The 27484-nt window shown below is 42.4% G+C and overlaps 1 protein-coding gene across 1 annotated transcript; it reads left to right on the top strand.

Annotated features, from left to right (window-relative positions):
* Positions 1-168: 168 nt before the first annotated feature.
* On the top strand, positions 169-27252 carry LOC148848227 (uncharacterized). The gene is made up of 2 exons (XM_088951309.1): positions 169-1933; positions 25578-27252. The coding sequence occupies exons 1-2, from the start codon at positions 464-466 to the stop codon at positions 26832-26834; spliced, it is 2727 nt and encodes a 908-aa protein (XP_088807435.1). The 5' UTR covers positions 169-463; the 3' UTR covers positions 26835-27252.
* The last annotated feature ends 232 nt before the right edge of the window (positions 27253-27484 follow it).

Here is a 27484-nt window from a genome sequence, read left to right as displayed (position 1 = left end):
GTTAGAACCACTCTTTGTTCACTCAGACTGATGGACGGACGGAAAACACTCGTACACACACATGCACTCACTCCCAACACCTCTTTACACAGAGACATACAATACACACACAAATACCTATCACATACCGTCCTTCCGTCCGTCCGTGGGGTTGACCGCCGGCGGCGCCACCACTACAACCGGAGAAAAAGTCTCCCTCTCTTTACCGTCCTTCCACTTGTCACACACTCTCTCAACTTACACTCCATTCTTCTTCTCTCATCCACCACAAACCAATAGCTCAACTAAAAACTAGGACTCCCCTACTTTAGACACCATTCCCTTTACACCATACAACCCAACAGCAACCTCTAGTACAAGAACATCCTTTTTCTTCTTTCTACACTTAAAAAAAAAAAAAAGAAAAAAGAAAAAACCCAAATCATCTCTCTCCCTCTTTGTCCAGTTGTAAGGTTTGTTACATATGGCTATGACTGTGGATCAACAGCCAGGTTTTAAGCATTTTTGTCGGATTTGCAAGAAGGGATTTGGGTGTGGCAGAGCTCTAGGAGGTCACATGAGAGCCCATGGTATCGGAGACGAGGCCGGACAGATGGAAGATGAGGACCAAGCTAGCGATTGGGAGGACAAGCTAGGAGGGAATACTCCCCCAGGCAACAAGCGCATGTATGCATTGAGGACCAACCCCAACCGGCTCAAGAGCTGTCGGATCTGTGAGAACTGTGGTAAGGAGTTCTCTTCATGGAAATCATTCCTTGAACACGGCAAATGTAGCTCCGAAGACGTGGAATCTCTTGTGTCCTCGCCGTTGCCGGGATCCGACGATGAAGACGGTGCAGGACGGAGGGGGTGTGGTTGGTCTAAGCGGAGGAGGTCGATGCGGACTAAAGTGGGCAATTCCAACTCCAATTGCCCGTCGAGCGAGGAGGAGGATCTTGCCAACTGCCTTGTGATGCTATCGACGGCAAGGGTCGATCATCTCGTGGCCGAGACTGAGGAGTCGTGCGCCTCCGCTAGCAAGGAGGAGGAGCGGCGGAACCCTGTCGGGGTGGTGGTTCCAGTCCCCAGTGCCAACCGAATATCCGCCAGTAATATCGTCGAGAAGGCCAAGGGGGTTGCCAGGGGGATGTTCGAATGCAAAGCTTGTAAGAAGGTTTTCAATTCACACCAAGCATTGGGAGGCCATCGAGCCAGTCACAAGAAGGTCAAGGGGTGCTTCGCTGCAAGGCTCGACGATCATGACGAGAGCCTCGTCGAAGAAGATGTCATCACCCACGACGAATTCCTGATACCCACCAAGTCTAATGCAATTCTACCCTTCGAGCAGGCCTCACAACCTCCGTTGGCCATCCCGGCCAAGAGAAAATCCAAGGTGCATGAGTGCTCTATATGTCATCGGGTCTTCTCCTCCGGCCAGGCCTTAGGTGGCCACAAACGGTGTCACTGGGTCACCTCTAATTCCCCGGATACATCTTCCATCGCCAAGTTTCATCAGTTTCAAGACCAAACCCAACAGCTCCATCAAAGACCCAAGTTCAACAAGTCGGAGCCTCTAGATCTCAACCTCCCTGCTCCTGTCGACGACATCGCCGGAGTTCGGCAGGATCCCGAGAACCCGTTAAGCTTTGATGTCCCGACGGCGATTTTTCTACAGCCTTGGATAGGCATTGATACCAACACCAACTCCGATCATCATCATCATCATCCTCCCCACGCCCACCTGAACAACGAAGATAACAATGACGACAACAATAACAATACCACCACCACTACCAACGCCAATACATCGGTGCTCAACGTGGATGATGAAGCAGACAGTAAGGTCAAGCTAGCAAAGCTCAGTGAGCTAAAGGACATGAACATGGGTGGTGGTTCCTCTCCATGGTTGCAGGTGGGAATTGGTTCAACAGGTAATGGGGGTGGTGGTGACCCCTAAAAGGTTTGAATCAAGAGAGCATCCTCACTGTGTATTTTTTGTATCAACTGTAATTACAGATTCAACAACCTAAACCCACGATTCTTGTTACTATTTTTGTAATTTCTCTTTCAGGTGGGTCCATGAGAAAGTCCCATCCACGATTCCTGGCTGGATTCTGATCACATATTTTTCATATTTTTCTTTTTATTTTCTTTTTATTTTTCTGAATAAAAATTGATTTTCTCCTGTGAATTCATTGGGAAACAAAGCTACTTGGGGAACAGAGCAAGACGAGACTTGGGAGAGAGTATTAGTAGTCTTTTGCTTCATCAGTTGAATATAATGTCTCATTGATTTGTGGTGATGAGTTTCGTCTCCATTGTCCTCTTTTGCTTCTTGTCGTCGCACAGTGAAGACTGAAGACTTCACATTCTTCCTCTGCCGGGCGTGTATTCTATTTCTACGTTCCCACACTAAACCCAAAAGCGATCCAAACCTAATTCAATCTCAAGTTTCAACCTCTAGAGAGTAGGGAGTACTCCCATTGTTCTAAAATCCATTGTTCCACAGTCTTGAATCGAAAACTCTCGTCTCAACTCTCGTTTCTTCTCAAGTAGTGCAGGATTTCCACTCAGTACGAGAGACTAAGAGCTGTTTGTCTGTTACCATGTGATCAGTATTCAGAATTAATGGAAGTGGATGAATGAAAACAAGCACCTGATTGGTTGGAAGAATCAGTTCTACTGAATTGTCTCCAGAAGAATCTTCAGTGGGACCAACTCCTTGGTTTGTTTGCCATTTGTACAGCTAAGGACAGGCTCTAAAATATCTGTCCAAACGACGGTTGACTCTCAACTGAATATATAAATAAGATATTGTCTGTAGTGCAGATCATAAACTGCACTTGCCAAACAAGGAATAGCTTTGCAACCATTGTCTCCCCACCAAGACTTGAAAAATAGCTATAGTTGGATTAACTTTGACCTACGAACACGGACCACTGGACCAGCAAGAGCGGTTGTGAGATGCATGTGGGACAAAGCACGTCTTCGTCGATTCTTTTTACCTAATTTCTCGCAAGTGTTATATTCACCAACAATTACTTGCCACGTGGCAATTTGTACTACTGAAAAAAAAAATTCCGGAAGGGCTGTCGGCCTGTCAGCTGGCTCCGGCCTCCGGTAAACGAGGAACTGCTGAGCTTGGGTTTGGTACTTTGGTTGGTAAAGCATAAAGCTACGCCTTAGCCCAATATCAGCCCAATACTGATACTGGGCTGAGTTGAGTTTTTGTAAATTTTTAAATGGGCTTAGCATATATAAATATATATAGACCCAACCTTCTGTCATCCCTAGCTATAGCCATACAAACATCTACTTGTTTCCAAAAGTCCAAGTAGGGCTTCAAATGGGCCATGCAGACGTAGTGGGCTTTAAGGATTTTTATTGAAGCCCAACTCCATTAACAACACTCGTACTAAATTTAAGTACTTAGCAAGATATCCAGTTGACACGTAGAGTGAGATGGTGGTTTGTTCACTTCAACTCAAAGCCATTTCGTCTTCTGTGGAGCGTTCGCCGATGGAACCTTTTTGCAAGCTTCGAATTTTAAGAAAGCAGGCTGCGGGTCCATGATTTGATTTGTAAAAGGTGAGGTGAGGTGTTGTCCACATCATTGTTCTCCACGTTGGCTGGTTGCATTACTCGGCCAGGTGTTGCCCACATCAGCATCTATGGAGTGGTTTACACCCCATCAATATGGATACATAGATATAAAGATATATTTTTTTTAAATATTTAAAACTTCAATCCTTACTACTACTGAGATCCAGGTGCAATACATCCATGATGCCATCATGAGTCATGACATGTTAGCAATTTAATTGGAAAACGGTTCTGTTCAAAATTATCATCAGCTAGATTTTTCTGTTTAATCCACGAATGGGTTTTTAAGGATTTCTTATGACTTTGCCATGAAGAAACCCTAAAATGAACCGTTTGTGGTAGGCAAAGAAAGGTGAGATAAGAATAGGTCATTTTATGATTTAAAGAAAAACCATGTTAGAGTGGAGGCTTTATTTATTTCATAATGAAGCACAATTATATTGTTTGCTGGCTCACGGTGCCACGTGGTCGCCCAGTCACCTCGGCCATGTCGGCACTGTGCTACTTTTGTGGCCCCCACCTTATCTTCCCAGCTACATCAATTCCACATTATACGGATAAGCACGACCAAGAACAAGAGAGGATGGAGACAACTCTGTTGGGGATTATGACTCATCCCAAAGACCTCGACGGTTAACCTTATCCCGAAAATCCCAAAAGCCTAATTTGATAAGGACACGAATTTTCGATTATAAAAAGGCATTCCCCGCTCGAGGTAAAGGATCCAACTTCTAACTCTCATACTATTATATCGCTCAGATCAACACTGTTCTCCAATTGCTCGGCCCAATTACCTACTGCCTTCTATTGACTTGAGCATCAAAATATCTACCCAGGGATAACTCTTCGAGCCTCTAACATTTTCTTGTTCGCAGATTCCAATGCACGGCTTCATCCTTCCACCTCGGCTCCGCCCTGTTGGCAATGACTATCTGACTGCGACCTCAGTTTTTGCACTACCTTGGACCGAGTAGCATTAATTATATTCGTAAATCTGACCTGGATCGTTGAAGCCTTGAAGAGTTATGGGAGACACATCAATGCTGTGTTTGGAACCTCTTGAATAGATTATGTGGCATTTTAATTGCTTTGTTTGGTTTGAAGGAAAAAAAGTAAGGAAAGGAAGGGAAAGGTGGGAGAGAGTACACGTCATCATATAGCTCTTCTCCCGCTGTAATAATAATACACTTTTTCTTAGGTCCCATTCGCATTTCGGTAAGTTATTTATCTGGGTAAATGCACTAGGTAATTGTATCTCAGGAAAGATTTAACCAGGTAAGTGCATTTACTCATGTTCTTTTATTTCCCATGTAAATAAAGCAATGATCATTTTATCCATAAAAATCCATTATTACAATGGGCATTTTTGTCCATTTCAAGTGTTGACAACTTTCTCACAAGGTGGGAAAGCTATTTATCCACCTAAGAGATAGGTATCACTTCCCAGGGAAATAACCTTTCCCTCATCTCCACATAAATTTGAAAAAAGAATATGTGATTTTTGGTCAATGGGAATCAAAATCCCATTGACTAACTCCCCCCCTCCCTCCCTCAAAATCCAGAAAAAGAATGTGCCTATGAAAAGTTTATGGTGCGAGAAATATATGGTACTGAAGGAGCTTAATTTGAACAATCAAAATTTTGATAAATAACACGTGATTGGTTAAAACTTTTATGGTCATAACTTTTTCAAATATCATGTCTTCCAATATCACAGACGAACCCATATGGTCTAATAAAAAGTTGAAAGAAAGTTCTTTCAAACCAAACACAGTCAAAAGAGTCTTGATTTGCTTATTAATACAAGAAGCTTAGACAGTTTGTTGACCAACACTTCCTCTTCTTTTTTACCTTAATTGTGATCATCGTTCTAAGTATCGACAATAGAGTTGATTTTGTTTGTAAAAATAAAAACCACTGCAACATCAGCATAAACAATAGGAGATTGAATTGTCCTCACAAAATTGGTCCCTACACTATTCTCATAACACTAGCTGCCGTCCATTGGAAACACCTCTTTACTTGTATGTTTTAATTCATGAGAAATGTTTCCAATGCACGAATGTACGAATGTTATGACGATAGCGTGAGGATGAAATCAGGATTCAAACAATAGTTACAACTTTTTAATAGGCTTAAACATTAATGTCCGTCCTAATAATATCTATTTGTGAATTTTCTAAGCTGAAAAAAAATATGAAAGGAGTACTGATGATTAAAACTCTAGATAAATGATTTTTTTGCATATCGAGAGTATTGATGCTTTGAACCATACTTGAAATTGTAGTCATGATTTTTATTCTAGATAAATGAAAACTATGTTTTCATGTTATTATGGACACTGTAGTCATGATTTTTATTCTAAAATGCAAACTGACAGACACTAAAAGGTAAATTGCTTTGGTTATGAGATACTTGGCCACTTGAATATGCTTTTGAAAAAAATTGCCAAATTATTCGCTTTAAATTTCCTTAATGGGCATGATTTGTTGAGAAGAATATGCCAATACTTCATCTACCATAGAATATGCTAGGTACTGTCTGGTAAGACAGAAAAATTCCTTTTGTTTTTTTTTTTTTTTTTTTTTTTTCCAAGACTCAAATGTGACACATCTACCAACTGATGGGCAACTCCGTTGGTACGGTTGTCGGTTTGTTCTAGCAGAGTCTTGGGAATGAATCCCGTGGCCGTTATGTTTGAGCAACGGACTCCTTGTAAGCAAAAATTCTACACACACTTTCGAAGTATGAGAATTCTGTCACACACGGGAAACAATTTTTTCCCGTGAATTATGTATATAAGTGATATTCCCAATGTGTGGTTAGATGTTATGTGGACCGACCTTTTACTTGCAGGAGATCCAGCCTTGGGTGTGGAAGGGTTTATGGATTTGTGCTATGATCCTAAATGGCCCATATGGGGATTCCGGCATATCACCAAACATAAATTAAAAAAAAAAAAACAAAGAAAGAAAATATGTGACACATCTATATGCATAAATGTAATAATATATTTGTTCTTGTCCCATGCATTGCACTTAAGTGGGTCACAGATCTTAATATGAAATATAAATAGGAGCACATGGCAGGGTGCTGGATGGTGCGACATGGCATTGACCGGAAGAGATTATGGCCATCCACCTCTAACTGCCTACAACCACTCTATGGCAAGGTCAAGTATAAAAGGGGGTGCTCAACCTCAAGGTAAAACATCTAGTCTACTCTTGTTCTTTAGTCTTCCCTCTCTCGAGTGACTTCGCCTGATCTCTCGTCTCAAACTTGGTCGAACCACTATCAAGCCTTGACTAACTTGATCGTTGAAATCCTTGCCCTTCAAATAACATCTCGACCAGAAACAAAATTACATTATTACCCTCAACCCCATCATAAGTAGCAAGATTAATAAATAAGATCAATCCTAAAATTTATTTTCTTTACAGTTTCTATAAGTTTGTCCTTGTCTTCTAAACTCCAACTTGTGCGTAGATTTCTAAAAGGAAAGTCATTGTCAATTAAGGTCTATAAGTGTAATTCATATTGATTTTGGAATAGGAATAGAATATTGTATATAATAAAAAGGTATAATCAATGGTTCAGGAGAGATTGCTTTTTGTACGGATGAGGGGGGAGAGAGAGAAAAGTAAAGAAAGAACAATATTTTGACATTGAAAATTGTATGGAATCTTTTATTAACTGAAATGTCAAAGACAAACCATGAAAATTTTCCTTTTCCTTTGTACTTTTAAAATCTTCTCAGTTCTCGACGTGGGCGTTTTATTGTGATATTTGTACAAAATACGATTTCTGAAACTACGGCTGAGTTAGGAAAATACATAATGCTGCATTTCTAAGCTATTTAAATCAAGGGGGTGTGATTATTATCAACATAAATTATACTTCGGTTCAATTTTTGGTTATGTATTAATTTTTTGTGTTAAATATTTTGTTATTTGGTCTACTTCTAAGTGGTTGATGACTCAGAGTATGAAGTGAACATTTGTTGGATGAGGACTTGAATGCCGAGCAGGAGGCAGGTTAGGTGTCGAACTATCTGGGCCGAGCTAGGTAGGTTAGGTGACGAGCTGACTAGAGGGTCGAGTTGCCTATTAGTTGTTGAGCTGACCAAAGGGTCTAGTTGTCTATTAGTTGTCGAGCCGCCTGGTGGCAAGCTAGATTGATTGTTGAACTTCGTAGTTCTTTAGAGACCTACAAGGAATCAATATCAGAGGACCTGGAATGGCTAGCCCGGCGAGATCGCTTCGATGCTTAAGTCAGTACTCTCTTAGTAGGCTACGAGCTAAAAATCACAAAGTATGAGAGGTAGAATATGCTTATTTGCCCCCCTATGCCATTGGGGTTGGTGCCTTTATATAAGCATTGTTTGGCGTGGGTTTCACACACCGCATCGGAGATTTCCGAGAGGTCGCTTAAGTGGTTCGAGATTCTCGGAGGCAATCGCCATGCATGTTGACCACCCTCCGGAATGTTCGGCACGTGGGCCAACTTCCAAGGATCGTGGGAGTGTTAAGATATGCATGCTGAATTTGTCGGCGAGCACGTCTCGCAGGTTGCCAAGTTAGTGCCTGTGCTAGGCCACCAGTTCACGCCTGGGCCAAGCCGCCAGGTCGGCGCCTGTTCTAGGCCGCTAGGTCGTGCATAGGCTAGACTACCAATCCGCGCCTGGTCCAGGCCGCCAGTTTAGCGCTTGGGCCAGGCCGCTAGGTCGATGCCTATGCCCAGCTGCTAGGTCGCACTTGGGCTAGGCCGCTAGGTTGGTGCCTGTGCCAGGCCGCTAGGTGGGACACCACAACTTGGCTAAGGCAAGTTGTTGCCCAAGTGGTTTTCAGGTGTCACCTAGTTGTTCCAAGGTGCCATGTGTCACCATGTCAGTGTAGGGCCAAATCCGCCCTCATCATTTGTCCCCCACTCTTGAGCTGAAAGTAACTCTGCGAAGGGAGTAGATTGCTCCTTTTGACCAGGAATGAATAATTCAATGAGCTCGTAAGCGTCAGTTCATTTCCTCAGGCCTTGGGAGCGACTCGTAATCCACTCTCCGTGATCTTTGATTTTTCCCATGCCGAAGAGGCGACTGGGTCTTTTATCTGCTCAGCACCTTAGAGCTATGGCTGCGCTGCATCAGCCTCGTTATTGACGTCGGTTACCCACTCCTACAAGAAGCTATTAGGACCTCGACCTACAGGGGCAGCGCTACAGACTTTAGGTCACCAGCTCGCACGAGAGCCTTGATAGGATCGACCGGCAAGGGTGTCCATGTAGTCTGTTGGCTGCCTACTCCCGCAGACGCCACAAAGAGCTCATCTCTGTAGAGGGTACCTTGCGAAGAGGACTAATGAGGTTTTATCCGAGTTGAAATAAAGTTGGTAGAGCTACTTATTTTGTTGGCCATCAACTTCCTGCCTAGTCTATGAGTTCATAAAAAATGGAAACTAGAAAAGTGAGAGCTTTTAATTTATAAAAGGTGAAAACTTAGCTTTCTGGAAGAAGAGGACTTAACCTTTCGGAGGATGAGAACTTAGCTTTTTGTAGCGTTTCCCACAGATGGCCCCAATTGATGAATCAACCAGCACGGAGGTGATCTGGCTTCCAGGCGAACGGCGGACTAGGTTGATCTGCAAAAGGAGGATCAGAGAACCCGGGGAGGCTAACCCGACGAGGTTGTTGTGATGCTTAAGTTAGCAAACTTGTTGCGAGCTAAAAATTGCTTAGAGTATTGAGAGCTAGAGAGCATAGAAATCACATGTACCTTGTGCCCTCGGGGTTGGTGTCTTTATATAGTTGAGTCATCGCGGGTTTCGCGGAGCGGTTCCGGGATCCTCGTCATGATGAGATCCGTTCCCGCGTCAATTGAGGGATAACGTTGTCGATTGATAAGGCTTATCAATTCTGCTCGAATCGGGCAGAGAGGAGATAATGCTAGTTGTTACACAGTGTGATCCCGTGTGGTTCAGAATCCGTTGTCACCACGTAATAATCTGAAGTTGGCATCCCCGAGCTGATGCTTTTAGGTTCCTAACTGAGTCAAATGCCAAAGTGTCTTGGGATTGAAGTGATCCTATTGCGATTTGGTACCGAGGTGATCTCATCCAAGGTGACCTTGTCCTGAGGTCACCTTATAACGAGGTGGTTGAATATCCGAGCTCGATCTATTGTGGACTGGTCGTGTTAGGCTAAGTTGTTATATCTTGGTCAGGTCATGTCCACGTGTCCCCTCTTTACCAGGTCGGGCCAAATCACCCTTCATCAATTGCCCCCCATTCCCCGAGCCAAGGGTCCCGACCCGGTGCAGGGAGTTCATGACGAGTCCAAGTGGATTTGGCCCGAGGTCCAGGCAGCTTGTTGGGCGAATTGCTAGTTGGACCTGTTCGGCTGCCCATCTCACAAAGGAGTAAACTAGGTTGCGTCTGGTCTATGCGTGAACGCCACGCGATCTATAAACTCCGTAGATGTCAAAAAATGTGATAAACCGATTTCAACCTCGGGGGTCACGCAACCGGTTTTCCAATGAACCGTTGGATTGCTTCAATCTTGACTGTTGATTTCCAGACATAGCGGCTATAAATAGGGGGCCCAAAACTCATTTGCTTCGCCACAAATTCGCTAGCCTTCAATCTGAGGTCACGTTCAAGTTCCATAGCTCGATTTCTCAAGTTCGGTGTCTTCTTTCAGTTCAGTCTCTCCTTGGTGAGTCTTCCCTAGCTCTCCATTCTGATTCAGTTGACATTTCCATGTCTAGATTTAGCTTTGATAGTCTCCTAGATGGGAGCGGTGAATCCGCTGGGGCCGAGGTGGGTACCTCGGCTCAGGTCGTAGATCGCCTCACCGAAGAAGCTACTTCGGGTCAAGAAGCGGTTCGCGATCCTCCTAAGGTGGAATCACCCTGGGAGGCACGAAAGGCCTCCGGTGGTCTGGCATCCACCTTGCACCGAGGTCAGCATCCAAATAACTTTGGCTCTTTGACGATGACAGCAGACAAGCTCTAGACCTTAGTAGCTCGGCATAGGCTTCCGAGCAACCTTGTATATAGTCTTCCCCTAGGTAACTTTCCCCGGGAGCACGGTCATGACGAGATCGTTATCTTCGAGGAGCAGCTCACAGCTGGTCTACGTCTTTCACTTCACCCCCTAATCGTCAAAGTCATTAAACTTTTAAACATTACCATAGATTAGTTGCACCCGAACTCCATCCACAACGTAGTAGGAACCATTTCGCTCTTCCATGACTATAACCTGCCCTTTGATCTTGATATTTTTTCTTCTATCCTTTCAATAAAGAAGAACTCCTCTTGTGTTCTACTTGAGCACAGGCAGACTTACTACTTGTCCCCTCGTCTGGGCTACAAGCTCTTGCACGGACTCCCAAACAGGGTCTCAACCTGGAAAAGGGGCTATTTTTTGGTCCATAACACTGAGGGGTGGCCTTTCCCGACCCACTGGAGGGAGGCCATCCAAGATCCCGGTCTCAGGCTGGACTTGAAGACAAGGGAAGTACTCCAGTCTTGGGCGGAGCTCGGTCTCAAGTTTGCGGACTACGTGACCGAGGACAAGCTCGTGCAGGCCGGTCTGAGTCCTGGTAGGTCGTTACTTGTTGTGTTGCCTTTGTTTTATTTCGATACTTTTTCTGACATCTTGCTTTTGGTGCAGCAACCATGAAACTCCTTGCGAACAAACTCCTTGGTAGAATGAAGGGGAAGAAGAAGCGAGTTGCCAAAAGAGCTCGCATCGAGTCTCCGGAGGCTACCGTCCCTGAGCCCGAGTAGCCCTTTGCCGAGCAACCCTCAATTATCAATTTGGTCGAGGAGGAAGCAGGAAGGGTCTCTCAGCCCCGCGCGCCCGAGGAGGCAACATCTTCAGAGCCTGCCCCTGCGGTTGCCGCTTCTTCATGCAGCGGTGAAGCAATTTGGAGCATCCAGACTCTGAAGTACAACCTTCTCAAGAGCAAGAGCGCAGTATACGCCGAGGAGGTCACTAACTGGGCCGAGCTGTCGGTCGCTCAGCTTGGAGCTCGAGCGGCTACCCATTGTATGGTGGTAAGTTCTGTCTTGACTTCTTCAATTTTGCACTTGAAACTTTTCTTGTACTTACTACTATTCTTCTCTTGGCAGGTGAACTCCGTTGTACATGCTATGACGTACCGATTCGAATTAAACCTGAAGCGAGCTCTTTCAGCTGAGTCCTTGTCTCGCGAGGCTCACACCGAGCTAAACCTGGCCCGCAACGAAAATAACCAGTTGAAGAAAGATGTGCAAGCTCAAAAAGAGTTGATTACATTGTTGATGTCCGAGAAGGAGGAGCTCGCGGGGCCAAAGGCAGTGTTGAAGCAAGAGGTAGAGAATCTTGAGGCCCTCGTGAAGGAGCGAACTGAGATACTCCTCCAAGCAGTGGTGGAGGCCAAGACCAAGGCCGTCGAGGATTAAAAAACCTCGAAGGAGCTCCGTGGAGAACTGATCGAGGCAGGGACAGAAGGCTATCGCAAGGGCTTCAAGCTCAGTAGGTGGCTGACTCGGCGCGAATTCCCTCAGCTCGACCTGATTGCCATTACTACTTCGAGGGTCACAGTTGAAATGGTTGTCGAAGCTGCCGAAGATCCGGACTCCGAGGTAGAAAGTGACAGAGAGCTTCTCATCGACATCGAAGAGACTGGTGCTGACGAGAGTATGGACCTTCCTGTTGAGGCCTCGGACAAGGGCGAAGAGCTCCAAGAAGAATAGACTTATCTTCTATATTGTATACCCCGGGCCTCCGAGCTCGGCCTATAGTGATTTTTTTTGTACCGAACATCAATAGTGTACGCCAAATTGAGCTACCAAGCTGTTGGATAACTGAATAGAATTTTTTTTTGTCGAACTACCGAGCTACTGAGCTATCGAACTGTCGAGCTACCGAGCTGTCGGATAACTAAATAGAATTTTTCCAAGTGGAGGTTACCCCGAACTATCGAGCTACCGAGCTGGACTACTAGTGGGGGTAACTTCGCATATTATACACCGAAGTGAGTAGACATTGTAGGGTATATACCCGACCTATCTGCACACGGTCTACTTGCTTAGATGTCGGTTGTCCCTTTGAGCTAGTGGGTCCAACCTATTATTGTATGCCAAACTGGGCTAAACATCGTAGGGTTTATACCCGAATTGTCTATGCCTTAGGCGTGGGGATGATTTGCCTATGCCAAAGAGGCGACTAGGACTAGTTTGCCCATGTCGAGGAGGCGACTGGGACTTTCGGTCCATGCCGAGGAGGAGACTGGGATTCGTCTGCCGATGCCGTAGAGGCGATTGGGATTTATCGTAGTGCCGAGGTCTTATGTCAGCTCGGTACCAAGGCCCTTGGGCTTCTGGGAGTGACTCGTAGTCCTCTCTCCAGTTTAGCGATCACAGGTAGTATTTTCTAAGGTTGCCGATGTTCCACGCTCAAGGTACCTACTTTCCTTCCAAGGTCTCGAGTTCGTACATACCTTCCCCGAGTACCCGTCTTACTCGGTACAGACCTTCCCAGTTCAGTCCGCGTTTACTGCACCGGGCTCAGGTACCATAACCTTTTGAATAACCAGGTCACCGACACGGAAATGTCGTTTCTTGACCCGGGCGTTATAGTACCTAACCACTCTCTACTGGTAGGTTGCTGTCCGAATGTATGTTTGGTCCCATACTTCTTCCACTTGGTCGAGGTTGGTACGGAGCTCGTTATCGTTTGTTTCCTTGTTGTAGGCCTCCAAGTGCAATGTTGGTACCTCGATCGCTACTGGGATCACCGTGAGGTTGAAGGGGGTCTCACTCGTGGCGGTCTTGACGGTAGTCCGATAGGCCCATAGCACACTGGGTAGTTCTTCTACCCACAGTCCTTTGGCTTGGGCTAAGGAAGCATTCAGTCCATGGAGTATGGCTCTATTGGTGACTTCCGCTTGCCCATTTGCCTGAGGATGTGCTACCGAGGTGAAGTTCTATTGCATTACCATCTCGGCCCACCAATTCTAGAACTTGATGTCCTCGAACTGCTTTCCATTGTCGGAGATGAGTATCTGAGGTAGCTCGAAGCGACATACTATATTCCTCCAGAAGAAATTTTGTATGTTGCGGGCTGTGATTGTCATTTGGGGTTCCGCTTCCACTCACTTCGTGAAATAATCTACTGCTACCACCAGGAATCTCCTCTGTCCTATCGCTGGCGAAAACGAGCCAAGATTGTCAATTCCCCACTGTGCGAAGGGCCATGGGCTGGTGAGGTATTTGAGGTTGGCAACAGGTCAGTTGTGGATGTTGGCATTTCCTTGACACTTGTCGCACTTTTTGACGAGTTCGAGTGTGTTTGCCTTCATTGTGGGCTACTAGTACCCTTGTCGCAACGCCTTTTGGGCGAGAGCCCTACACCCCAAGTGCCTGCCACACAAGCCCTCATGGGTGTCGCGGAGAATGAGCTTGGCCTCTGAGGGTTGCAAGCAACGCAAGTAGGGGAGCGTGAAAGATCTCTGGTACAATTGTTCATCTATAATGACGTATTTAGCTTACTGGCGCTCAACCCTTCGGGCCGCATTACGATCTGCAGGGAGGGTCCCGTGAAGCAAATAGCTCGTGAGTGGGTCAATCCAGCTCGACTCTGCTTGTACTACAGGAACGACCTCTCCTACTCCCCGAGAATGCTAGCCGAGGCAAGTCCTCTATGTACACGGCTCGCATGGTGTTACTGCTTATGCGGGTTAACCGGGACAAAGCGTCGGCCTCAGCGTTCTCGGATCTCGGGATCTACCTGATGAAGTAGGATAGAAAGCCGCATAAAACCTCTCTGACCATGGCCAAACAAGCAATCATGGTGAGGTCGCAGGCTTCATACTCACCACTGACTTGATTGACCACAAGCTGGGAGTCGCTACAAATGATGAGGTTTTTAGCTTTTACCTCATTCGCTAAAGTGAGCTCAGCTACTAATGCCTCGTACTCTGCTTCATTGTTGGGCGCTGCGAACCCGAACCGGAATGCGTATTCCAGTTTCACCCCGCTTGGACCATACATAATTATGCCTGCTCTGCATCCTTGTTGTTTGGATGAACCGTCGACGTGGAGGATCCAGGGCTCCTCGTCTCAAGTTGGACCTGCTCTAACCGGGATTGGTGTTGCATTGGTTAATGCCTCCTCCATGTACTCGAGCCTGACCCAGGCACGAACTGGTGACCTGGCCCAGGCGCTAATTGGCGGCCTGGCACAAGCACCAACCTGGCGACCTACGAGACATGCTCACCGATAAATTCGGCATGCATATCCTAACACTCCCACGATCCTTGGAAGTTGGCCCACATGCCGAACATTCCGGAGGGTGGTCAACGTGCATGGTGGTTGCCTCCGGGAATTTTTAACCACTTAGGCAACCTCTCGAAAATCTCGGATGCGGTGCGTGAAGCCAACGCCAAACAATGCCTATATAAAGGCACCAACCCCAATGGCATAGGGGGGGTTAGCCACCCCAGGTCCTTATGCTTAAGTATCGGAGCGACCTCACCGGGTTAGCCACCCCAGGTTCTCTAACATTGAATCCTTGCAGGTCTGTAAAGAACTACGAAGCTCAACAATCAATCCAGCTCGCCATCAGGTTGCTCGACAACTAATAGGTAGATAGGCCCTCTGGTCAGCTCGACACCTAATAGGCATGTCAGCACTCGGGTCAGCTCGTCACCTAACTTTCCTAGCTCGGCCCAGTCAGCTCATCACCTAACTTGCTTAATTCGGCCTTATTAGTTCGACACCTAACCTGCCCAGCTCGGCCCAGTTAACTCGGCACCTAATCTGCCCCCAGTTCGGCCTAGTCAACTCGGCATCCTGGAAAAGTTTACTTTGGCCTCTGAGTCATCGGCCACTTGGAAGCAGACCAAATGACGAGGTACTTAGCACAAAAAATTGATACATAACCAAAAATTGATTCATCATTTTACATCAATAATCGGTATAAAAACTACAATTTTATCGATGTAAAACTTTACACTCTTCCACCTATCACTATTTTCAAAAAAGCAACAGTTACTTTCTGGTTTGATGTAAAACATTATCAGTGTATTTTTACACTGATGACATTTTACACTGATTCAAAAGGCAACCTAAGGCTCAATTTGGAAGGAGTACAAATATAGATTTATACAATACAAATGCATACAAAATAATACAAAATGTAAGGTTTTACACTCTACATATTTAATTTTGTATTCTTTCCAAACAGAGCCTAAAGTGTAAAATTTTGTGTTTTGTATATATTTGTATTTATATATTATCAATACATATAAAATATAATATTTTACACTACATATTTATATTTATACTCCTCCTAAACCAAAAGATTCAGGTTGAAAGGAATATAAATACAAATATATACAAAATAATACAAAATGTAAGGTTTTGCATTGTACATTACTCCTTCCAAACTAAGTTAAGTAAATTGTTATTAATTTTTTCCAGAATTTTTATTTACATGCACGTTCCCTTGCATGACCTTCCCCTTTCGCAAGGAATCTCCCTCCTTATGGGCAACCTGCAATTATTTCGGACAAGTACTGATACACACGATGCAGAATTCTGAATTCCTACTCCTCTAACTAGTAGCCATCTTCCCCCTGTAAACCACATCCTGTTCGTGAATTTGGCACCAATTTATGGTGTGGATGCATTTCCTCAGGGCTATAAAATTTTGATCTGGGCTGATCGGTGATTCTCCTCAATTATTTTGTATAAATTATCTTTCGGGATCTCTTGTACTTTTATTCAGTGTGTGACAGATGTTCCATCAATGTTCACTAATCAATAATTATACAAGATTGATGTGAATTTGATACATTTCACAAATTGAATGGAAGTGTTTGAAAATTTTGAAAAAAGTACAAGAGATTCAGACTCAGACCCTATGTGCCCACCGAATTTGATTTTTACAAATCTGCGATTCTTTCTAAACTGTAAAGATTGAATTTGCTTAACAATCTCTCTAGTTTTACATGTAACTTATTAAAACTTTTTTATATTTTAAATGGGCATTTCTTTATTATGAGAGAAAAAATATATATAATTTGAACTACCAAATTTAAAATTTATTATAATTTCTTTCCTTTTTTTATAATAAAAGGAAAGGGTTACAAATGATCGTGGGGTAGTACATCCACAAAAATCAGCTAAACATATATAAGCTAAGGACCAAGAATTGTTATGTAAATCAAAAGAAAGCAAGTTCACAAATCTTAATTGGACTTCTTGGCCTAATCAATCAACTGCTTGATTTGCCTCACAATACACATGATAATAGGATAGACTTTTCATGAACACTTAATCAGTTCCAAAAAAATTCCAAATGATATTATTCAGAGTCCACGGGGTTAGATAGCCTAGTGAAGACAAGAGATGACAAAGCTCGAATCACCCTCGATCATAATTGGGAAATCTTTGAAGTTCAAAGCAAAATTATGCACCTCCCAAGTCGTTAAGCCTTGGACATATTAAGGATACACCTTATCTTTTCTTTCCTTTCCCTACTTTTTCCTTCAAACCAAACATAGCCTTAAGTTTATTATTTTTTCACATCGGCGGCATAATATTGTAAGTTTTTCTAAAATGTATTCTCTCCTATTCTTGAGATATGCTACTCATCCTTTTCCACCAATTCCAAATAGTTTTGTTATTCTCACTAGGACTTTTGTTGACTAAGACCCCTCTAAAATTGTGAATTTGCCCCCCCCCCCCAACTGTGTGGTTGAAAATGTTATTTAAGTTACTATTACTCTAATACTCTCCACTTCATTCAATTCCCTCTCATTAAGTGTTAACTCTCATCACCTCTCAATGAATATTTTATTTGAAGAATTTTGTTTCTCATGAACAAAATTCACCATTTAAATCTATGTCCAATATTTTTAATAATATAAAACCTGTGTTCAAAACTAATATGGAAAACAAGCCACCCTTTTGTTTTGGTGGCAGGTGAATAGCTTACTCATCCATGTTAAATCGGTCAACAAATGGTCTCATAGTTAAATAAGAAATATTTAAAATCAAATAAAAATATACATATCACAAAATTGATAAAAGTTTTAGAAAAATTTTATCATATTAAACAGCAAAAAATTTAATAAACAATAAATATTTTTATTAATGATAGAAATAAAATACAAGATTTAAAAGTGACCCACAAACCAAAGCATTTTCCTATTCAAGTGATGGGACAATGACTCAACCTTTCAAGTGGGTCACCCATGATCTTACAATTAAATGACAAAAGTTTTGAAAAAGATAAAGACAAAAATTATTAAAATATAGAACTTTTGTAAAAAAAAATAACATTTACGGCATCTTTAATATTTGTATTTATCATGGAGATAGAATAAAAAACTAACTTGAAAAGATATTTGTTTTTGTATATAACTGGTGGTCAGTCGTCCATAGGGATGCAAATTGAACTGGTGCATAATTCGAGCCTAAAATAGCCCAACTCACATTTTTAGGTAGGCAAACATGGACTTTTGGTCCTTGACCTAGGTGTAAGCCTAGGCTAAAAAATTAGACTTTTCGGTTTTTAGGTTAGGCGAAGCTTTGCTCTTAAGTAGCGCAAGTCAAGCTTGACCATAGGCATACGTATATTTGCATACACGTGAATATACATTTATACAAATACTTTGTCAAATTTTATTGTGGGTCTGGTAGATATGTCTAGATCTGAACCCAACCCAAGCACATTAAATTTTAGTGCCGATTGGGCTTAGGTTGGATGGATCAGGGTTGACGGTTGGTTGTAAATTGTAATTCTTAGGCATGGAGTTGGGCCTTTTTTTAGCTGAAACTCGGTCAAACCCACTTGACTTGCACCATAATAGTTCAATTGGTTGGGTAAAATGGGCCAATCGATAATGTCATAATAAATAAAAATTGAAAGTAAATAAAATTTATAAAAAATTTTGCCATACCTAAGATATTAAAAATTTATCATATTAAACAAAGATAAGTGTGATGAATAGGAGTTTTTTTTTTTTTTTTTGTATTTTAAGAATTAATTATGGATGTAATAGAAAATTCAAAGTCACCCGAAATGAGATTACTAACTTGTGCATATTTACTAGCTTACCTAAAAGCTGAAGTAGAAGAACATCTCAAAGCTTTCTGCAAATCTGGGGAGTGTTTGGTCTAGTGACATTGGTTTATTGTAACATTTTGGGTTGATTAATACAAAATTGTGAGAAATATGTATTGATCAATCCACTGTACCTAATACCTCTCAAATTATGCACACATTTTTGTAGTTTCAATTTAATTACTTATTTTTACTTTGTAATAAGCAAACAAAAGAAAGTTAGCTGGCTAAAGATCAACAGTGCCAGCTAGTTGCATTTGTCCTTGCTTTTATCCTTACGTTCAAGACCACCAAATAATTATATTGCTGTAAAAAATGCGACCAATTAAACATTACGCTACACACCATCTGGTGGACCAAACAAATTAGATAGATAACAACTATTGTCCTTATAACACTATTGAGGGTGTCTAGCCTTTATGATCTTCATTAAACTTTTCCTCTTCTTTCCTTTCTTTTTTTAGGGGCTGTCTGATAACGGCTGAATTAACTCAATTGAAAATTTTTCTATTTTGTTTTCTAGTGAATAAGATTTTAAGGAAGTTTGGAGGTTCTTAATTTCTGAAAGTGAATTTAGGTAGATTATTAACTTATTATACCCTTGGATATTTTATTTATATTAAAAGACAACGAATTAAGTATCTTTGTTTAGAATCTTCAGCTGTTACCAAACGGCCCCTAAGTATTATCTTGGTGCACCACTTTGTTTAGGTGGTACTTGAGTTGGCCGGGGTCACCACGTGTCAAGCTCCATGGCCGATTTCGTCAAACCATGTCAGTACCTCCCAACGCGTTCACATCATGGGAAGGCACAATAAGGAGATAGAGTTTTATGCGGACAAGGAAGCACACTCTATCGAGGAAGGAGGAACCCCCGAACACTTTGGCAGGCAAGATCATCCCGATAACCCCATAGACCTAATCCGATTACAACATGGAGGCTCAGCTATAAATATGCATCTTCCCCCCCCCCCCCCCCCAGTCCGAACTAGCTTATTCTCTTCAGTTTGTCCTGACCGATCTCTCATATTTCTTTTGATTTTGAGCATCGAAGCACTTATCCAAGGAACAATTCCTCGGTCCTTTGATCCTTCTTGTGCTTATAGAACATCTCGGTATACACTTTCGTTATTCCACCTTGATCTCGTCCAATTGGCAAAACTTTATTGCAGATAGCGTCCTCGGTTTGACACACCTCGTATTCTACATTATCACACTTAATCATCGTTGGATTTTTCAACCTTCAGAGAGAGAGAGGTGAGAAGAAGATGGGAAGAGGATGAATCTATTCTTGTTGCCTCCAACGTTAAGGACAAAGACATGCTAAAGAGTATAAAGTATAAACTCTCCATCTTATCTTCAAATAGAATCTTCCCTATGAAATGCCAGCCATGAGATAATAATGTGTCAGTTTCACATATATTCATTCAGTTTTTTTTTTCCTTTTCTTAATAAATAAATTGCCCCCTCCAAAAACACTTGTCCAGTTGTCTGTGCTTCTCTTGGGTGCAACCCCTACGTTCAGTTCAGTCTCCAGAATGGAGCCAAAAAAGGGCTTACTCTGATCCTAAGTTCCCCACCATCACATATATGCACGCATGGATATTTCACGTGTTTCCCCGTTGTGATTCAATATATCTCGGAGCATATAAATGCACGCGTGATATGCTCCATACCGTTCACTTAATGATCACACAGACAAAGTAATGACTGATCACAGCAGATTTGACAATTTTATGCTCATTTATGTCTAATTAGTTGGGCTGTGTTGGGTTGCAATGTAAATAAATTTGTAGTGATGCAAAACTATGGCAGTGCAAATGATTTGAATGTAAATTCTGACCTATTTTTTGTTTTAAAATTTAGCTTATTTTACTTGATTGCAATAGAAATAAAGTGAATTAATACATGAAACAGAATAAAGTAAAACCTAAAATAAAATTAAATGAGTTTTTGTATTTTTTTCATTTGCACTCCTATATATATATTTGTAGTAGTACAAAAAAATTACACTACAACCAAACACAGCCTTAATTTCTTTGTCCATGTGGTTCGTGGTGGATGAGATGCGGTTCGCGAATTGCACTCTCAGCCAACTGATCTGTCGTCCTATGTGGGTGTCTAAAATCTCAACTGTGATATTGGTGCAAAAGAAAAAAGGCCCATCGTTAAGGTTTCGCGCTCGAGGTGGGGCCCATCACTAAGACGTCCAATTTGACATGGCTGAATTTGGCCCATACGAAGAGCCCAGTTTGCATGAGAGTGGGAGCCTTTAGTGGACCATCACCATATTCGCTATGGGCCCATTGAAAAGTATGTGTTCACGGGTTGTTCCTTCTTTTTGGGTTGGGCAGGCATACGAACGACGGATACTTCTTTGGGAGAAGTACCAATCAGCCCAGATCAAAATTTTCTAGGCCCAGAGTACAGGGGGAATGCATCCTTACCGTGAATTCATGCCAAATTTACGGACAGGATGTGGTTTATAGGGAAGAAAGGGCTAATTATAGGGGGTTGGAATTCAGAATTCTGCATTATGTGTTTTCATACTTTTTCCTTCTTTTCCTGGGAGGGGGTTATGTGTCGACCTAGAGGTAAGACACGTAGAGATCATCCGACTGTGGTGAAAGCTTGCGTGCCGCCGAGTTATCTCGTACTGCTGTACCAAATACTACAGTTGAACTGTGGGTCTCATCGACCGAGTTTGTGATTATCTTGTTCCTTCTGTAAGTGATGGCGCCTAGTGTTTATTTTATCAGTGCAAGGGTGGCAAACATGCGCCATGTAGGCTTACCGACTAGCCGGAGCCACGTGACATGCACAGTTGGAGTGAAAAGTGTCCCCATGATTCTCGTTTCTTGCATGGGCCCCATTTCTTTTGTGCTCCGTCAATTCCGGTTTGCGAGTTCGGTGCAATTCACACCGTCGTCACTTGCTTCCTCCCTCCGCATTGTTCCGAGATCCGACCTCGATGACACTCAACACTCTGCTTGCGGCAGCTGAATCGGAAGTCGGATTCCCAAATAGGTCTCCACGCGTTCGCCACTCACAGGCTTTACATCCTGTTCAATGGGAGCGCGCTCTCGCTTGAGTGAAGTCCTGAACGCGCGCTATCGTCTTCATCTCATTGGCTAATAGCTGCTACTAGATTTGAGGCAACGAAAATTGTGTATTATTTTTTAATTCTTTCTCCAATAGGAAATAGCCACGTAGAGGGCATCCGATGACAGCGCGCTTATGCATCTGCACTGTGTCTTGCGTCAAGTGATCAAGTCTTTTTAGCTTACAAGTTACCGCTGATTCTGTACGGTGGTATCTACACGTGATAATAATCCAGTGGTTGTCATGCACGTGATGGAAGGAGTGGGCCCCATCAAAACGATAATAAAAGAAAGCCAAGATTGCTAAACTGCGCGGCAACGTAGGGCCTGAACCTGAAAAACTGTTAAAAACATCGGGCGGTTGCCATAAATGCAGTTACAGTCATCATCCATGCGAAAGCGACAATGAGTCGATGACTCCTAGTCCCCACAAATCCAAGCTTGTATTAGAATCGTCTACACCATGCCATTTCACATTAGGATAAGTTTGGTTTGAAGGAAAAGGAAGGGAAATGTAATGAAACATTTTCTTACCTTTTCCTTCAAACCAAATACAGCCTTAACGGCGGCTAAGATTAAGCTAAACCTAAGACTATGTTTGGTTTGAAAGAAATGGTAGAAAAAGAAAGAAAAAATAGGAAAACTTATATAAGATTTATAAAGATTTTCTTACATTTTCCTTTTTTTTTTCTATTTTTTCCTTCAAACCAAACATATCCTAAGAGATTTCCCATGTTTTTACAGTTGAATCGATTTCCTCGGTTTGGGCATATAGACAAGAAAAATGACTAGAATGAGTGAAATAGGGCGAAGCCAAACTGCGGAGATTTAAAAGAATCCAGGTTTCGAAGCGACGTAAAAGTCAACAGTTTTTTGTCAGAAATTGACGGTTTCTGGATTTTCTGTAATTTCGTTTAACAGCGAGGGCTAGCTTTCGTGATTTTCTGCGTTTGAGTGGTTAGTTTGATGTTTTCGTCTAGTAAGACAAATGAATCCTTAATATTCCGGGGGCATGATTTGGGTGAACCTTTTTTCAGCTTTTTATGATTAAGTACGAAGATTTTCCAGGTGTATCGTATGAGCAAAGCTACCCTGTTGATAGAATGTAAGGTTACATTCTCCCATCGAGGCATCCCAACCGTTAGAAAGGTTCCAGACATTAGTAAGGCATATATGATAAGACATCCAATGAGAAACTTATCAGATGGTTTAGATGCAATAAGTGCACGTGATCTCCTTAGTAGGGCCCAGGAACTGAATAACGCGTCCATACCTGCCAGTTATAATGGGCTTTCTCCCGTGAACAGTTAGATCCAGCCCGCTCTGTTGTGAGCCCATTACAGGTGGTACGGGTACGTGTTGTCTTGGGACATCTCAGGTATCTCATGTCCAAGAATTGAAGTCTCCGGTGTTGAATGCATGGTAGTATGGATTGATTATAGAGAGAATGACCAATCAGCCGTGTGTATCCGTACTTGTCCGTTGATTATACGAATTGTCCATCGTAGTAGTCCACAGAGCCAACGGCTAGGATCATCTAACAGGAGAATAGGGATCTAGAATCGGAATGGAATGGCTATTCCGATTTCAACTGTTTGGCTGGATGGAATTCGAAATCCCATTCTCTTTCCTTCTGAAATGGCATTCCCCCATTTGAAAGAATGGTCATTCTTTGCCCCTCCTTAGGGAATGAAATCATTCCTGCTGATTTCAATTCCCATTTCCAATCCTGTCTAAACCAAACAAACTATGGGAATGGGTTATTCCGATTTTGATTCTGGCGGATTTTGATTCCGATTCTGATTGCGAACAAAAATGACCCTTAGTATATATTTGGCATCGATACTGTAGATATAGTTTCATTTTCTGAGAAAACGGTGTTTTTTTTTGTTTGAAAATGTTGTTGCTAGGTAAGATGTTTTCTGGAGCAACAACACTTTTTGTTTGGTACTAGTACTCCATGTTTGTTTTCAACACTGGTATTAGTACTCCATGTACGTCATCCTTGGCAGCAACGAGCTGCAATATGAGAAAATGCCAAATTTGACGTTGCTCCAAATCACATCTTTTCGATTTACAAAGCGCGGCTTAAAGCACTGTTTCTTATAAAAGATTAATTCCAAATAAACAAGCATTTCCTAAAACACCATTCTTTTAAACATGGTACTGATATATCACCGTTTTCTAGAGCAACGGCATCAAAACCAAAGAGACGCTTAGATAATCAAACCATATTGTTAAAGAGTACCTAAACATATTCTTGTTGTAATTTCAGTTAAGACTCAAAGCTCAAACTTACGATGATAGGATTTGGATCGGATTCAGCAAAATCTAAATTCTATCATTCAAATAATTCAGTTCTACTTTTAACTCTTTAAAATACAAAATAAAAAATTAAATTTTTTCAATTTTTATATATAATAAATGAATGTAAATATAATATTCTGAATTCATTATATATAAAATTCATATATAATATTAATGAAGTGGATAACCGCACAGCCAAGTGTCAATCTGTGGTTTTGTGTGATGCAAGTCAGTCCCACGCCCTTGACGTGGGAGATAGGCCAGGTCAGGTGTACATCCTTTGGTGTGCAACCCATCAAATATATAAAATTTATATATTAAAACTAATAAATATCATAACATAATCAAAATTAAATTTTAACCGGATGATATCAATTACAAAATTCAAATCTGAGTACGAAGATACATCACAATCAGATCGGATTTCGGATCGGGCGCAGACGTTCGGGTATCATACAGACCACCCAAGAGTGTGGCAGATTGAAAAATGAAAACCTAGATATCCAAGTAAAGGCAGCACCATGGTCAGATGGGGGGTACGTCGCAGAACATCTCTTAGTACTTGTAGATGTACCATCATGCAATGCAGCAGCGCTATCTCATCTCACTTCTCCTCAACATGAGAGGAAGCACGGCTTCACTTCGAGATGTGTGCCAAATCCTAAAACCAAAGATGACGGACACGGTGTGAGCGTATCTTCACAGCGCACGTTAGAATCAAGAACAGCACCCTCACTGTACCAGGACTCGGTCCACGCCTAACAAAACGGCATTTACTCCACGGAATACTCTCTCCCCTCTCAAAGGAAGGTTAGTTTTGTTCTCTTCCCCACCATTCTTTTTTCCTCCATTTCTTTTTCTTTATTTACCCTCCCATAAAAATAACTAGAAAAATCCAAAATTCCGAATATTAATTAATATCTGTTATTAAATAAAGTAGAAGCCATAACGGTTACAGTTGGCGCTAACAATACCGGCTAAAGGAAACAGAAACCTTAAATAATAAATCGCCAAGAATTAAATAATAAAATTAAAATTAAACCATGAAAGAGAAAGGAGAAAAAGAACCGGTTCAGAAACACGTGGATTTTTCTTCTCTGCTTCGACGTTACAACAAACCCATGTAAACTTTCAATTGCCCAAAATGCCCCTGAGGAGTCTTCATCGAAAAGACCTAAAAATGCAATTTCGGGTCGAGGTCGAGATCATGTACCCAACGAGTCACACCAAAGCCCAAGAGGCCCATTTGTTTTTGCACTTGTAAGGTGCAGTGGTATTTTTGGAATTTAAAATATTGTGGTAAAAAAAAATCAAAATGGGAATAAATAGCAAACCGGCAAGGCTTCCATGTTATGTGTCTGGCTTTCTCCCTTCATGCACACGTTTTATTTGGTTTTTATTTATTTCTTTGATTTTTTCTGCCGTTCAAAAAAAATACTGGAAATTAATTTATTTATTTTACTTTTATTAATTTATTTATTATTTATGCTACTTTGGTTTTGTGTGTCTTTTGGTGGAGAAATGCTTGTCACCTACTCCTAACAGTTTCCACCCTCTCTATATACTTCTCGAGCACCCTTTCAGAGAGAAAATAGAGGAAGAGCAAGAAGGCAGAGCTAGAGCGTGCTTCGAAGCTCTGTTTCTGAGTTCAATGGAGAGACACAGTTGTAAGCTCTGTTTTAAGCGCTTCGCCAATGGCAGAGCTTTGGGTGGTCACATGAGGTCACACATGGCCACCCTTCCACCTCAACCGAAGGCCCAACAGATACATCCGCTCGGAGATGAGACTGAGTCTGCATCGTCGTCGTCGCCGTCGTCTTCCTCGTCCTCCTCCGGTGAAGAGGAAAGGGAGGAGGAGGAGGAGGAGGGGGAGGGGGAGGGGGAGGAGGAGGAAGAAGAGGAGAAGGCAGCTCTGTATTATGGGTTGAGAGAGAATCCCAAGAAGAGCTTTCGTTTGGTAGATCCTGAGTTTTCTTTTGCGGTTGATGCCGGGTCAGTTGTTCAAGACAGGGAGAGCGAGACTGAGTCATCGAGGAACCCGTCTTGGAGACGATCGAAGCGGAATCGAAAATCGAGCATCGCAGAGCAGCAGCATCAGCAGGAACAGCGAACAGAACTCAAGAAGCCTAGGTCGAGCAAACCCAGTAAGACCGAGTCGACGGCGGAGCCGGAACCGGTAAGCTCAGTGTCTGATACTACTCCCGAAGAGGATGTTGCTCTATGTCTTATGATGCTTTCGAGAGATATATGGATGAGGGAGGAGGAGGAAGAAGAAGGAGAGAAATCCATTGACGAGTCGGATGACTCGGAAGAGCTCAAATTTCCGACTCGGACTCGGGGGAAGTACCAGTGCGGGACATGCAAGAAGGTGTTTCGCTCTTATCAAGCCTTGGGTGGCCATAGAGCAAGTCACAAGAAGATCAGGGGATGTACGCCATCTTCCTCCCCTGCTGCTCGAACCCATGAAGCCGAGTTCGAACTTGGTAATGCAGGCACTTCCGTCGTTGATCGGAGAATCCATGAATGTCCAGTTTGTTTCAGGGTCTTTGCTTCTGGACAAGCTCTTGGTGGGCACAAGAGATCTCACCTTTCTGGTTCGGCTACTGCTGCAAATTCTACTAAATTTGGAGACAATTTGATAGATCTCAATCTCCCTGCTCCGCTTGAAGACGACGATATCAGTCAGGTCGAACTCTCGGCGGTCTCCGATGGGGAATTCGTCGACCCGATAAAGTGATCAATGTTAAAAAGACTGAATTTTGCGTTACTAGATCGGATTCAAATCAAAACTCAGAGCTGTGGACGTGAAGTAGAGGTAAAAGCTTCATCTATTTTTTCTGCCTCTGTAGTCGATCTGAGATTATCTTAAGCTCTTCTGACAATTGGGAAAATTGGGTTCTCTGTATTTACAAATCCTTCTTCTTCTTCTTCTACTACTACTACTACTCAAAAACGCCTTTTTCTTTCTTCTTTTAAAACCCTGTTATTTTTTCTTCTTTTCTGACTGTAATTCATTTCTTTGAATTGGTTCCGAGTTAAGTGCTGTTACTTACTTGTAACAACTGATTCTAGTGCGTCCATTAATGGTGGAATCAGAGATTTTATTTATTTCATTCCTTAAAGGAAGAAGAAAAAAAAATTCTGGGTTAGTTTCATTGGAGTGTTAAGTACGAAGAACTTGCTCTGAAAGTACCGCAGAGTTCGATTCTGGTAATGGGTTCTTGCTCCTGTTTCCAGCTGTTCGAGCTAACTGTTTTCCCTTTTTTTCTCAATTGAAAAAAAAAAAAAAAGAAAAACTCTAAGAAAAAGTCCATCAAAACCACTAATTTATTTGATTTATTAATCCAATAAAACGAAGTTCGACCTGTCAACACTTCCTTTGTACAG

This window comes from Nelumbo lutea, chromosome 6 (genome assembly GCF_056320005.1).
Source record: "Nelumbo lutea isolate HS-2025 chromosome 6, American lotus-T2T, whole genome shotgun sequence".
Taxonomy (NCBI): Eukaryota; Viridiplantae; Streptophyta; class Magnoliopsida; order Proteales; family Nelumbonaceae; genus Nelumbo; species Nelumbo lutea.
The sequence above is the reverse complement of the archived record's forward strand: the minus strand, read 5'-3'. Positions and strand labels throughout refer to the sequence as shown.

Excerpts from the sequence above, each read along its gene's own strand:
- LOC148848227 (XM_088951309.1), top strand. The coding sequence starts at position 464 with ATGGCTATGACTGTGGATCAACAGCCAGGTTTTAAGCATTTTTGTCGG. Across the intron at positions 1,934-25,577 it reads ATGGGGGTGGTGGTGACCCC|TATTTATGCTACTTTGGTTT; the intron begins TAAAAGGTTTGA and ends TAATTTATTTAT.